General features: G+C 40.8%; 1 protein-coding gene across 6 annotated transcripts in view; it reads right to left on the minus strand.

Moving 5' to 3' along the window:
* Nucleotides 1–977: 977 nt before the first annotated feature.
* The window catches only part of PLD1 (phospholipase D1), a 201813-nt gene continuing 187417 nt past the window's right edge, over nucleotides 978–15373 (minus strand). For 5 of the 6 annotated variants that reach the window (XM_023623137.2, XM_023623136.2, XM_070242373.1 and 2 more), the window contains 2 exons: nucleotides 8306–8423; nucleotides 978–6428 (listed from right to left, as the gene is read on the minus strand). In XM_023623137.2, coding sequence (XP_023478905.1) covers nucleotides 6204–6428; nucleotides 8306–8423 — 343 coding nt within the window. In that variant the 3' untranslated portion in view covers nucleotides 978–6203. 6 annotated transcript variants of the gene reach the window in all.

Raw genomic sequence — 15373 nt, forward strand, 5'->3', positions numbered from 1 at the left:
AGCGCTGATTTGATAGAAAACACCTACTACGTGCAGGGGCGCTGTGCTTTTACCGGGGTATCCCATTGGCCGTCATGAGTGAGGCCTTGTGTTCGAAGACCTCAGAGACGTTCCTCTGTTCAAGGAGCCCCACTGGTGGCAAGCGGCAGGGCTGAGCTTTTTGGTGAGATCTGTCAAATGCTGAAGCCCGTGCTGTCCCCACTGGCACTTGCTGATAAAGTCCCACACCTAGATCTCATGCACCTGGGAGTTGTAGGTAAGGCTCCAGGGGCTTGAAAAGGGGGTAAAGGGCAGTCTCAGGACCACAGCCATGTCCTGAGCATGGAGTTTGCTTGGCTCCCCAAGCTGCAGAGCCGCAGCTATTGGGCTATTGAATGAGCTGAAACATGAAAGGGGCTTAGAAGAGGCCCTGCCAAGAAAGCCACTAATATTAGCAATTATTATTATTGTTGGTGTTGGTAGTAGTAATAATATTGTTGTCTCCTAGTTCCTACTCTGAGGCAGCAGCATTTATCACACTCCAGTCTTCGCTGTTCTCTTTGCGTGATAAAATTCCCACACGCGCATCCAAATACCTCTTATTTCAGTCATTTTCTTACTTTGAGAATGGAAGTGGCTTTGCCCTCTCCATTCATTAAAACGTGAGCACCGCGAAGGTGGGGCCTGGTCTGACTTGTTCACCAATGCACTCCAGCACACCCACTGGGCCTTGCTCAGTATGGGCTACTGAACAGCATACTGATCTTTTAAAAGAGATTCGCTGCATCACTGTATCATCACATTCTCACAGGTGAGAGAGGACCAGGGGCGGCAGGGATGATGTGACTCTGGAACCAACCCTCGTGGGGGCCCACAATCAGGGTGCGGGGGAGGGCTCCTCAGGGACATCTTTCTGTCCCTTGCTTGGCACAGTACACTGGATCTAAAAACTCCATGTGAAGAATGAGGAATCTTGTTTTCAAATAGAGGGACACTACTGATTTCACACTTTTAATTGTTTAATTAATGAATATTTACATTTAAAGAAAAAGTGGTTAAAAGACCAGGCCTAGAAAGCATTGAATGTGAAGAAGGGAATGGATTCATGTATCATTTCCAACCCTTCACAGAAAGCAAATTCAGGGAAACTGAATTTCTTGAGTTCACAGTTCTCATTCTGAATACAAACCCTTACACCGATCCACCCTCATTTATATGACAGTTTAGTTACAAACATTATCAACCATGCTTGCCTGTGAGCGCTCAGCTCCAGAAGCTGGCTTTAGCTGACGACATCTTTTTCCAGAACCAAAAGACATGAGATTTTCATTCCTGAAAGGATGTGAGCTGTTCTTAGAATAAATCCGTTCTAGAATGTTGGGCTCTGGGACAGGAAGACTTGAAAACTCTGTTTGTGGAAGAGATTAAAACTGGCCCAAATCTGTTTGGTTGAGTTACTCTAGATATTCTCTGCTCCCTCTAAAGGAAAAGTCAGCAATCTTTTCTTAAAGATAGTAAATATTTTATGATTTGCAGATCATGTGGTCATGAAGGCATGTAAATGAATGGACATGGCTGTGTTCAAATCAAACTTTATTTACAAAAACAGGAGGCCCAGCCTCAGTTTCGCAAACCCTGCTGTGAAGTTCTGTCCAGAATATCTGAATATTCTGCATGGATGTTCACCACCAAGTACTTAGGTTTTGGGTCAAAGAGAAATGTGCTCTGACACCACCACTTTGGAATGAACTTTTAGTCTAGTTTAGGAGACATGAGTACCTTTGGCCCAGACTATTTTGTGGGAAAATGCAAGTGGAATGTGCATTAGGAAGGCACGATGTTCTATTTCCCAGCGTCAAGCAGAACTAGGATGACGCTCACTTAAGTGCACTTATCTGGAATAAAGGAACCATGACAGCTGCTTGAGAACAGGAAAGAGTAAGGAAGCCCACATTTTGGTTGGATTCCCATCCCAGTCTCTGACTTTAAAATGTAAAAGTTTAAAATGGTTAGTAGGACAAATTTTCACGTATCCCATGCCTGATTTATTTTTATTTTTTAAATTTTTTTCTAAAGATTTTATTTTTTTTCCTTTTTCTCCCCAAAGCCCCCCAGTACATAGTTGTATATTCTTCGTTGTGGGTCCTTCTAGTTGTGGCATGTGGGACGCTGCCTCAGCGTGGTTTGATGAGCAGTGCCATGTCCGTGCCCAGGATTTGAACCAACAAAACACTGGGCCGCCTGCAGTGGAGCACGTGAACATAACCACTCGGCCACGGGGTCAGCCCCTGATTTATTTTTAAGTTAAAAATTTTAAATGGTATAAAGGAAAAGTAAAATAACCTATTAGAACTTAAGCCATAAAATTTTTGGTTCTTTTAACGAATGCTTCCAATTTCAAGTCAAAGCCAGTAATATATCACGTGAATTAAATAGCATTAGCAATCCTATTATGGTCCATGTTCCTCCTTAAAAATAATGCAAATCCACTGGTTCTTCACCTGCAAATTTTGGATAGATGCTAGTGAATCCCTTTTCCAGTGAATTTCCAAATGTAAGAATTTCTTAAGTCCCACGCCTGGTGAAACTCATTTTAATCCTCCAAACTTCTGGTAGTAATTAGTCTCAGAGGATCTTCCAAGGAACTAAATATGTATTCCTAAGCACACTTAAAATCCTGTAGCATTTGCTTTTTGCACAGAAGATAGAAGAGAGGGGCGAGAAGACACGAAGGGTCCTCTTCACCCCTGCCACAGAGGGACACAGGCATCTGAGAACGCTCACGTGCCACACCAGATCAGGGACGTTAAGAAGAACGATTACCTCTGTTAAAAAATAATATTTTGTCAGTCACTTAGAAGTGTGAGTTTAACTGAAGATTTATTGTAGAGGCCTAATTTTGTTTTCTCTGGAAAACTTTTTGTTGTCTCCTAGAATGGTTTACATAATAAGGAGGTCCTTTGGGGGTAGAGGTTGAAGGACTAAGGAACGAGGAGATGTAGAAAGAAGGGCAGGTGCTTCACGCTATATGTAAAACCTGTTCTGCCTGTAGTCTTACATCTGCAAAATGGCTTCTCGACTTGCTGGTTTCACATGGAAGACTGTCAATTCATGATATATTACAATTTCCCAAGTTATTACATAAGAGATTAACTGCTCATGTTTTTGACTACCAACAAAGTTTTCTTCCAAATCCGCTACTAAAATAATACCAATATTTTGTTTTACAGTATGCCACTCAATTTTCTAATGACCAGCTCTCCCAGCCTCTCTGTGATGCTTTACAGCTGAGATTAGGACCATCCCACCGAAGGGTGAGTCACTGAGTGGACACTTGATCCAGAGCCTGCACCAGATCTGCCGTGTTGAGTGTCCTCCGAAGACCACGCCTGGCCAATGGGAATACCTTTGACAGGCCATGACCACTTTCTGCCCTTCATTTCTTATAATCATAACATTTTTCCTTCTGAAAAACAAAAATTATTACAGAGAGTATCAGAGTGTCAGGTACAGCATTTATAGGCATTTCAAAAGATTATAGGCAATTTGAAACATTAAATAGATTCATAATAGCTTTCCAAGGCTTTGGGTCATTTGCATTTTAAAGTTTATAAATGACATTGCAGTGTTAAAGCTAAATTATCTGAACATCTATTAGGTGGTAACGGTGAGAGAAGGACGAGTAATCAGGCCACACAGTACATTTCTTGTCCACATCCCATGTGATTTTTGCAGAATGCTGCACTATGTAAACTGCTATTGCAAACAGGCAATTATTGCACTGAAGTTTCCATGAAATCCATCCAAGTAAATCTTGCAGCCTCTCATCTTTGCCGATGAGCATCCTGCCTTTGAGAAGATGCAGTAGAAAACACTTGCCACAGAACCGGCAGTGAGATCACTTGTCTGAGTCTGAGACTCCATAAGTTTCTCATTTCATTAGCTCGCTCCTCCACCTCATTTATTCATCCGACAAACAGTCATTGAGCACCTATGTGCCAGGCACTGTCCCAGGCTCTGGGGATACACTGTGAACGAAACACAGGAGAGTCCCTGGCCCGTGGGGCTTACATTCCAGTAAGGCAGACAGGCAAGCACATAATTACACAATACCACAGGGTTCAACACAGCTTGGAGACACCCTGTCTGAAATCTACGTGCTGCCTCTCCTCATTTTTGGGCAGGGATGAAGTGAAAGGAGAGGCCGACAACGGACTGCAGCAATTTCACTAGTCTCAGTTCCATCATCTATAAGTTGGGTGAATTTAAGTGAGTCCTTCAGCCACCCGGGGCCTTAGTTTCCTCATCTACAAAATGGGCAGAGGTTGGATTAAGTGATTATTTTAAGGGAAAGGGCCCTTTCAGCCTCTTATTTTTCATGGTTTTATGGGACCATCTTGCACAAAATCTAGAGCCAGTTTGTTGACCGTTCTATGGTTTAAAAATATTTTTAAAATGAAATGTAAGAAATATAAGAAATCCTTAGTTATCCCACATACACTCAACACTTTAAATGCCAATCTAAACTTCTTTCACAAATAGCAAATGTCTTATTTACAACTGCTGCAGCATGAAGTTATTTTACCATCTTCAGCCATCTGAGAAATAAGTTATTTATTCATAAAAGCATACCCCTTTCCACTGTTGGTTACATAGTCCCACCTCATTTGTGAAATGTTCTCTAGCTGTGAAACCCTCTCCTGGATGTGACACTGTCTCTCTCTAATGAACCCAGATCAGTGACTTCATGCTCCTGTTCAACCGTTTCCACCGGACTATTAGCTCCATGAAAACAGGGATCGGGTCCTCGCTTCTTTGAAGAACAACTCAAATGAGATTCTGTGCAGGTACCCCATAGACGTGTGATCCATGCACCTACACCATGTTTTACGGGCACAGGCCTTTTAGGAACCCACATTAACCCCTCAGGCTGTAAGAATAGTTCTGCTTGGTGAAATCAGAGCCATGGTCTACCAAAGGGCATGTTAACATCCAAAAAGGAAAAACGGGTTTCCAGAACGATTCACAGACTCACACAACGTGAATTCATACATATCCTAACTTCCTTGGAAGCCCTGGTGGAATGTTAATGTATATTTAATAAGGCAAGCAAAGCAGCACATTTTTGCCATCAATTTTCCTTAAAGAAGACAACATAGCTGGAGAGCTGGACGTCAAATAAGGTTAGGTTCACACTTATCAACTCGGTAGGAGTTAGGAAGTCTCTGATGCTCGCGAAAGACAAATCGCATTCACTGGTTTGATTCTGAAATGTAGAAACTCCAATTTCAATCAGTCCAGCAGCTGAGCATGACAGGAAATTCTACAGGACTGTAAGGAATCTTCTTTTCTTATTTGGATCAGATCACTGATACCCTGGGGGTTTCTGAAGGCAGCCTGCTGTGTCTCTGAGTTTTATGGATTTCTGTGTAATCAAATATCCTATGCTTGTTTTCGAATTTGATCAGGTGGGCCTATCGAAAGGACACAGCTTGGCAGCGCCTTTGGGGAACACGTGAAACCCCTGCCTCGATAACCGAATTTAATTCCTTCCTGTTGCCCTGTGGTGTCAAGATACATAGCGTCAATGTTATCGGAAGTGCCTAACACAGACTGCTGTGTAGACTAAAGGCTGTCCTGTCCTTTCAATCACCGGAAAGCAATAAGGACCATGTTCTTGGTTGGGCAAACATTATAACTTCAGGACCAGATGGGCAGGAGCATCCCAAGCAACCTTGCAGAAACTTGAAGCAGTGTCGCGACATCTTCTAGGAATAAACAGAGTCTCAAACAGAGTCTGTATGGACACGGGGGCAGGTCCGGCAGACATCAGCCGCACAGAGGAGGGTCAGAGAAGAATAAAGAGGTTCAGACAATTTTCGGCAACCTAGATAACAGTTACAGGTAAGTTCTTGTTAGCAAAGGAAATGCACTTTGGTGTACATCATGGAATCTGGGTAAGTGTGTAAGTTGTTGAACATATGCTGCCAATAAGAACACAGTCCCTTTTTCTCGAGGCTAGGCAGGAGGGATTAGATGTTCAGGGCTGATGTTCAGTGTCCTATATCAGTATGACTGCAGCCCTTCCCAGCCAACCCAAAGGGTCTGTAGGTTGGATACAAAAGTGGATCAGGGCTGGCTTTGGCAGTGAGGGTCTCCACAAAGTCACCGTGCGCAGTGTACTCTTCAGGCGGACGTGCTCGAGCTGCAAACCCAAACAACTCTTAAGTCCAAACCTCTGTGGGCACTATGGCTTCTTTGGTTCCAACAGAAGGCAGTAGGCTTTCTGCAGACAAGAAATAAAATGGGAACTGCACCAAGAACCCACGGATCTTTTTCAGTTCCTCCTCTGCTCTGACGGGATCTTCCTTGGCTAATATGGGTTTGCTTATAAAGTCTCTCAGTTGAATTAAGCTGTGTACTTCGTCATTGGGCAGGCACCGGAACACCTGATTAAAACACAAAGAGGAAACAGACTGATAAGTTTCAAAGAAAACATACCCCCTTTATGGAAAATACTCATTCCAACATCCAACACCTTTGTTTTATGAAACACATGTTAGTTTTCTGTTATAGCACAGGACTGACTGAAGAGGTGCTTTGCTTATTTGCTACAAAACACTACTAGATTTGCTTCCATCAAAAAAAATTTATAGATAAATCCTTCTATCTGATTGATGCAAGTCATTTATCTCAGGATAAAGTCAGGCTAGTGATAAGGAATTTCACTGATGTTTCTGCACGTTAAGGTTAAGTTTTTGGGTAATAATCATCCCTGAATTTCACTGGAGGTTCTGGTTTAAGGGGAAAATTGTACATTATATTTTCTCTAACTTTTTATTTAGAAAAATGTTCATATGTGTACCTTTACTTAAAGTTATCAATTGTACACTTATTTTGCTAACTGAAAATAAGTTTCACACATCACAACACTTCACTTCTGAACACTTCAGCACGTTGTTCTAAGAATGAGGACATGTGCCTGTATAACCACAATCCCATTCTCATCCCTCAGGAGACCAGTTCCATGTCATTTAAGATATGTTCCTCATTCAGATTGATCCTATTATTCCTCAAATGTCTTTTATAGCTGTTATTCCCCCAATCCAAGATCCAAAGTAGGCAGTGCACCGCATTTTAGAAGACTCCATGCACGTGACCTATTTGATCATGGCCTCGAGGTCTCAGTACGAGATAAAGCTGCGCAGATAGTTGTCATGTTTCATTAGGAATGATGAATTCTCCGTGCTGGAAGGGGCTCTGGAAGTCATGATGAAGAACACACTCTTACCCAATTTCTGACAGGTGGTTAACACATCCCAGCTTGAATATTTTCTATGATGGAAAGCTGGCTATTTTATGAAGTAAACTTTTCCACTGTCAGACAACTCTTAACTCTTGTAAATTCTTTATCATAACCAATGGATATAACTTACCAGAAGATGCATTTGGCCTCCCTAACAAATGGAGCTGGTTTTAAAACACTTTTCCAAAATTAGAGCTGTTCGACAAAAAACGTATCTCATTATTAATAAGCTTCATTAAAATGATGGATGCCATTTACTATGCACTATGTGCTAAATACATTTAATAGACTATTCTTTTTTGTGTGTCTGTTAGGACGATTGGCCCCCAGCTAATGTCTGTTGCCAATCTTCCTCTTTTTGCTTGAGGAAGGTGGTCCCTGAGCTAACAAACATGCCCATCTTCCTCTACTTTGCATATGGGATGCTGCCACAGCATGGCTTGATGAGCAGTGTGTAGGTCCGCACCCAGGATCCAAACCTGTGAACCCTGGGCCACTGAAGCGCAGCATGTGAACTTGAACTTAACCACTATACCACCAGGCCAGCCCCTAATAGGCTATTCTTTATCCTCATAACCACCCCAGTGAATATCCCTCCCAATTTATAGGAAAGGAAAGAAAGGCTCAGAAAGTCAAGTCACTATACACCATGTTATATCACCAGCAACTGGGTGAGCTGGGTTGAACCCAGGTCTGACATTTTTCAACTCCACCTCTCTTTTCTCTTTGTCACCAGACAGGTACGAAGGCTAGGTAACCACCTGCTGAGGATGCTCATGATGGAATTCCTGAATCAGATGAGAGATCAGAATACCACTAAAGTCTCTTTTAAAACATATCCATGATGCTTTTTGACTCTGTTTTTCAAGGTCTACGAAGAGCTATTTTATTACAACTTGGAGGTGTGTTTGTTTTCTACCTTCGCTAAGAATACTCTGTACCAATAACATGCAGAAATAATGATGTGCTTTTGTGATGTGAGTCAATCAAAAAAAAGGAGGGGGAATATACGAACCTCACCTTATCATAAATCGTAGCATTTCGAGCTGCTGTTGAAACCCACACCTCCTTGAAGAATTTGTCACTCACTGGATCCTGAATGTCTTCACTTGGGTCCGAAAGATAGCCAAGGACAACTCTGAAATACAAGTGCCTCCCAAATGAGTAATCGAGATAAAGCAGTTTGCTGTAGGCATTGTTTCCAATGGTAACAATGATGGGAGTCCATTTATTTATTTATTTTTTAGGAAATCAAAGGAAGCCTTAAAACTAAGTGTGTGTGTGTATATATACACAGGATAGGATTAGCATTCAAAATAAGTGCCAGCAAATGTGCTAAGCCCCTTCCTCAACAACCTTATGAAGAAGCAACTATTATTATCTCCATTTTACAGATATAGGAACTAAGGCACAGAGAGGTTAAGTAACTTCTTCAAGGTCATACAGCTGGTAAGCAGCAGACCTGGGACTCCAACCAGGACCATGTGACTCCCAGAGCTGTCCTCTTAACGTGACTTGATCTTCGCTTCTTCCTCCCTCCCCTGACCCTGGGCCAAGCACTATGCTGAGCTCTAGGGTGCAGAAATAAATGCAAAAGGCATGGAGCCTCTCTGAGTAGTTAAATTTCGTAGGTGAGATCAATAATAAAGAAATAATCACCCTCAGAGGAATTAATGAAAATTCTGATAAATACCAATGTGCTTTAAGACTATGAGATGGGAGTGGTCAGGGAGAATTTTCCTCCCCCCACGTGTTTGCCTAACTCCACCTACCACCTTTCAGGATTCAGTACTAGGTCACTTTTATAGCACCGTTTGTGGCTCCCCCTTCTCCTGTCTCCCACTTCTCCCCATCAATCCTGGGAGACGCGAACATTCTTCCTTTGTTCTCCCACTGTCCTTCATATGAGCTTTGTTTTTATCAGAGCACCTGCAATTCTTTATACACTTTTTGTTTTCAACAAGTCCATATGCCACATCTAACATGTAAATTCTTTGAGAGAACATGACCTGGCTATTCTCATAAACCCAGAATGCCTGGCAGGAAAGAAGTCACATACTAAATGCTGTCTGAATTGATCATATATAAACAAGGGACTAGAAATAACAAGCAACTCTCAAGGAAAGCAAGGCAAGTTTTGGAAGTCATATTTGAAAATTTGAAAATTAGAAAAACCTTGGTACTTATAGAAGGCTTTAGGGTTAAAAAGCATTTCCGCCTTAATCCTGTGAGGTAGATGGTACATGATTCCCATTTTGCAGATGGGAAACTAAAGTTTGGAGACATACTGTGATAGAGTTAGAATTCAAGCTGAGTCCAAAGCCCTTTTCTCATATGCCTCGTCGTTTCAAGGAACCCCGAAAAGGCTTGTGCTACATTGAAAATAGAAGTGGGGAAATAGGCCTTTGAAGGACTTGGCTGTTACACTGAGGGAAACTGGGACATATGGTAGACACCGGAGCAGAGCAGTGACAGCATCCCACTTACATAGTAGAATATGGCGGCTGCATTGAGAATAGACTGTGCAGGGCAAGAGTTGAAACAGGGAGCCCAGTTAGGAGTTACTGCAGTATTCCAGGTGAGAGATGGTGGTGGATGTGGTGGCGCAGAGGAGGGCAGAGCCAACAGGGTTTCCTGATAGAGTAGATAGGGTGTGAGAAAAAGCGAGGCATCAAAAGTGACTGGCAGGGGGTTTGGCTTGAGCAACTAGAAGAATGTAGCTGCCATTAGCCGAGAGGGGGAATTCTGTGGGTTGAGCCAGTTTGTGGGGCAAGACCAAGAATTCAATTTTGTACCTGTTGAGACATCTATGAAACACTCAAGTGGCAATGCAAAGTGGACAGCTGCATAAGTGAGTCTGGAGTTTGGCAGAGAAGGCCTGCTTGGAGATAAAAATTTGAGTGTGTATATACATATATATATATGCATAAAGCCATGTGACTTTAATTGAGTTTACCACAGGAGTGAGCAGAGATAGAGTTGAGGACCCGGTGTTCCTCAACAGTAGGGTAGAGGAGGAGCAGCCGGGAGGCTGGAGAAAAGTGAGGATGTGGCACCTAGAACCATACGCAGTCCGTCAAGGAGAACTGTGTCAGATTCAGATGAGAATGGACCAGTGGATTTAACAGTGTGGAGGTCATTATATTGTCACCCTCCCTGCATTTAAATAAATGTAGATTTACATCACCATTTGTAAAAGCTGCAGAATTTCCCATCATGTGAAATTTCTTTAACCAATTATTTTATTATGACCTTTTGGGTGGTTTCCAGTTTTCCATTATTATGAACAATGCTACAATGAACATAATTTATTCACTACCTATAATACTTTGAATTTCTATGATTATTTCACTAGGATAAATTTTAGAAATAAAATTCCTGAGTTAAGAAATACGCAGAATTTACTTCAAGAAAGGCTGTTCCAACACATACGCTACTAACTATGCATGTTCTCCTCAGTGATTTTCGACATTATCAACTTCTAGAAAAGCTTGGCCTGTTTTATAGGGATAAAAGGGCATCTCATCTCAGTTGTAGGCTGCACTTTTCCTGCTATATAAAAATTCTTTAAAGTAAATGGATCTGGCACCATGGGCTTATGAGGATTCTTAGAGTTTTATAACCACAAAATTCTATTTCCATTTCAAATAATGTCTCCTTCAGTCTACACAGGAATAACTTTTAAGAAGGATTTAAGGGATGATGTTTGCACACAGATGCTGGCTGCCCATTAAGACCAAAGCAAAATTTACTGCACCAAATTTGAAAGACAGTCACATGATGACAATAAGTCAATTATAATAATACCTTTGATTTGGGTTGGGCCTAACCAGCTAAAAACTGAGCAAAAGGAACATTTCTATAACTTTCTTTTAAATTATAACAAGAAGTGAGGTAATGTGTCCACCAAGTTATCAGTTAAGAGCTTGTGTGTAGAAAAAGTATTTAAATAAGTCTATAGCAGATAATATTTAGTAATAAATTTTCTCTCAGCTTTTTTTTTTTTTTGGAGGAAGATTAGCCCTGAGCTAACTACTGCCAATCCTCCTCTTTTTGCTGAGGAAGACTGGCCCTGAGCTAATATCCATGCCCATCTTCCTCTACTTTATATGTGGGACGCCTACCACACCATGGCTTTTGCCAAGTGGTGTCATGTGCGCACCTGGGATCCGAACCGATGAACCCCGGGCTGCCGAGAAGTGGAACGTGTGCACTTAACTGCTGCGCCACTAGGCCGGCCCGTCTCAGTTTTTTAATTATAAGAAATTTACGTTAAAATGCATAGTAAAAAATATGAAGTACTCAGTATTCTTTTGAAGACTAAGATTTGAGAGAAACCTAGTTTGATTTTATGCTGATGTGTATAATGGCAAGTATCCAATGTTTAGTTGTTTATGCATCAGTGGAACTGTAGGAAAACTGCAGAAAATAGTTTTCTGTTCTCTCCATTCCTCATGTCGTTCACTTTAAATGATCCTGAGCTCTTCTTGTGTGGATAATGGTTTCTGTTGAGTGATGGTTACATCGGGAAAGTTTGGATAATTCTCTAGTACTTAATGAACTGTTCGGCACATAGCTGTGACATTTTGTGCAGTACCCTGATGGCTGGTTCTATTTAGAATTGATTTCACATTGAAATGTGTCTCTCTATTTCTCTTTAAAAATAGCCCATATGGAAAAAAGACTGAAGTTGCATTTTTTCAAGGGAGAAAATGGCTGGGCTGTAGGCCACAATATTTATCTTTGAGAACATTTCCTAATAAAAAGAGCTAAAATCCACACAAGGTTTTCCTGACGATTCTTAATACACTGTCTGTGTTTGCCATTGCGGCAAGGTGAAACTGATGGTTCGAGAACAATTGCCTCTTTAAGACAGTTTGAAAGCTGCCAGGAAAAATAAAGGCACCAAAGAAGAAACTTAGCCTGAAATGTATAGAATCAGCAAAAAAAGGTAAAATAAAACTCAAACGATTACTGAAAAACCACCCCCCCAATAATGAAGACCCTAAAGCTTTATTAAAGAACAAAAAAATAATTTGAGTAAATTGAAGCCCATACCTTGTTTTTTAATAAGATGACTCAATATCATAAAGATGTCAATTATTTTTATATTAATCTATAAATCCACTGTAATCCCAATAAAAAACTAATGAGATAACTTGAATAAATAACTCTAAAGCTCATGGGGAAGAATGAATATTTAGAAGTAGCCAAGATTATTTTGGAGAAGTGTTATGGCAAGAAGTATTATTAAAGTGCCCAGCTACAATAATTAAAATGGTATCATATTGGCAAGCAACTAAACACACTCTGGACAGAACATGAGAGACAGACTAGAGATAAGTCAGGATATATGGCAATTCCGTGTTTCATAAAGAGGCATCGCAGACTAGAGAGGCAAAGAGCGCTGCCTATTGAACAGTTCTGGATCAGTTGGTAGGGTGGGGGGAAAAAGTTAGAGTCCCTACCTCATTCTTACAGTAAAATAAATTGCAGATGTTAAACGTAAAAAGTAACATCAAATAAGCACTAGAAGAAAATAAAAGTAAATATTGGATCTTGGGCTGGGCAGGCTATTCCACACATACAAGAAAAGGGAAAACTAAGAAAAAATTGATAGATTTGATTAATAAGAATTGAAGTTTCCCCCAAATATTCTAAATATGGTTAAAATGCAATTGACAAATCAGATTTGCAACAAATGTGACAAAGGAATTAGCCTCTTATATATTTAAATTACTTATAAATCGTTAAAAGAAAGTGAAACATTCCAACAAAATGGGTGAAGGACACTAACAAGCTAGGCAATTTACAAAAGAACAATTACATACAGCTAATGAACACATTTTACAAACCTCAAAAATGCAAATTAAAATAATGAAATTCCATTCAAAATCCAACAAATTGGCAAAGATTAAATAAAGTGAAACTCAGTACTAGCAAAGATAGGCGGAATAAGCCCTCGAAAACATTACTAGTGATGCAATAAGAAGTTAGAGGGCAAAGGTGACCACACGCTTCCTTTGACTAGAAATTCCAGAGTTAGGATTTAGTTACGGAAACAATTAAGAAGGTAAACAAAATGCTATCTACAAATACACTCATTTTTTATATTAGTGAAAAATCTGCCATGAGGTACAGTCAGCCCTCTGTACCCACGGTTCCACATCCGCGGATTCAACCAACCAGGGATGGAAAGGTCTAGATGATGGTTGCCCGTACGGAACATGCACAGACAACTTTTTTTCTTGTCATTATTCCCTAAACAAGACAGTCTAAGAACTATTTACACAGCATTTACATTGTATTAGGAGCTATTATAAGTAATCTACAGATGATTTAAGTATACAGGAGGATGTGTAATAGGTTATACGCAAATACTACGCCATTTTATATGAGACTTGAGCATCGCGGATTTGGGTATCCAGGGGGGTCCCGGAATCAACTCCCCTGCATACATCGAGGGAGGACTGTGTTAGTTAAAGGAATTATGGCATACTCCTATGATGAAATACAATGCAGCCACTAAACGTTATAGAAGAACACTTGACAATACAGAAAAGTGTGTGTAACATTGTTTAAATAACAAAGAACTTTGTAGAACTGCAAGATCCTAATTATGTTTTAAACAAAGAAATACAGTATAGTTATATATGTATAGAAAAACAGTTAAATGACGCACATTAAGTGTTAAAATTTTTAGCACTGGGTGGTGGGGTTACAGATGAACTTAATTATCTTATTGCTTTTCTGTGTTTGCCAAATTTTCTACAACAAAAATATGTAATCAGAACCCTCCACCTCTACAGTTATTATACATTTAGAAAGTTACAAAGAAGCTCACCACTTTGAAGAGAATACTTAAGTTGTCATGGAACTGAAAAGATACATTATATTTCTAGTTTACACGAGGAAATATTTGTTGCCTGCTACATGCCCCAGTAGGCAATCAATGGGTTGATTAGTAGGGTATTAATTTCAAACTCTTCTCTACTAAACAAAACAAATGAACGTTAGAAGCTAATTGAAATATCAATCGTTTGAAAAAAAATCTTACCGGCAAAACAATTAGTAACAAAGGCAATAAATACAGCAATAAAAACTGTGAGAAGGTATTGACAGCCAGATTTGGGGGGATGGATTTGTTGAGCTTCTGGGGCAGAGAGGGCAGAATGAACGTCTCTGGAACTGAAGCTTGTCTTCGCTCTTGAAAGCCGGAGCCTGCACTGCGAGGTATGAGGAGATGGCTCCAGTATTCGCATGGAGCGAAGCGCTCCCTGTGCGCCCACCTCAGGCGAACCAGCGTCCACGAGCTGCAACGCCTGTCTGTGCAGTGCTTTCCCCAAAGAGCTTAGGGCTTCATCAGGGACACCTGCTGCTCTTGCTGTGGAAGCCACAGTGACATCTCACCCTGGCAAATGCAGTTCTAGAACCACATGGTCGGGGGGAGCTCCACGTGTCTGCGAGAGTGACAGCAGATGAGGCAAGAAGCCATCGGGGAGCGGTGAGTGGAGGGACAGGATCTGACTTAAGTTCTAGAAGGATTGCTGAGACTAGACTACAGGGCCTGGGGTGGGGCTACTTGGAGCCCCGCCCTAGAAAGTTCTGTGTAACCCTTAATTCAATGGAGGACTCATTTAGGGCCACACAGCCTTTGATTGCTAGCTCAGTAGCGTTCTCTCAGCTGGACCACAGATTTGTTTAAAACTCACATATTTTGCAGAAGATCAGGAATCTTCCATGTCTGAGAACTGAAATTTCCACAATTAAATTTTAACACCAGTATTCACTGGCATCCTCCTTTCATAATTTTTATTATATCCTTGTGTTTCTGGGACTATTACAATTTTTAAAAATGGACTCATTTTAAAAGACTTAAATCGACACTGGATGGTTTGACCTGGCCAAGCCCTAAATCAATTAGATTTAAAATGCTAGTTTTCTCTATTACACATAAAAATAATAAAAACTACTAAAATAGAAAATGATTGTGTCTCTATAAAGTCATTTTGCACACTACTGGTGATTCACATCCTGTCTTCTGGGAGACACTGAGAGACAAGGAAGAACCTGGGGGTGGCATGTTGC

This window comes from Equus caballus, chromosome 19 (genome assembly GCF_041296265.1).
Source record: "Equus caballus isolate H_3958 breed thoroughbred chromosome 19, TB-T2T, whole genome shotgun sequence".
Lineage (NCBI taxonomy): Eukaryota > Metazoa > Chordata > Mammalia > Perissodactyla > Equidae > Equus > Equus caballus.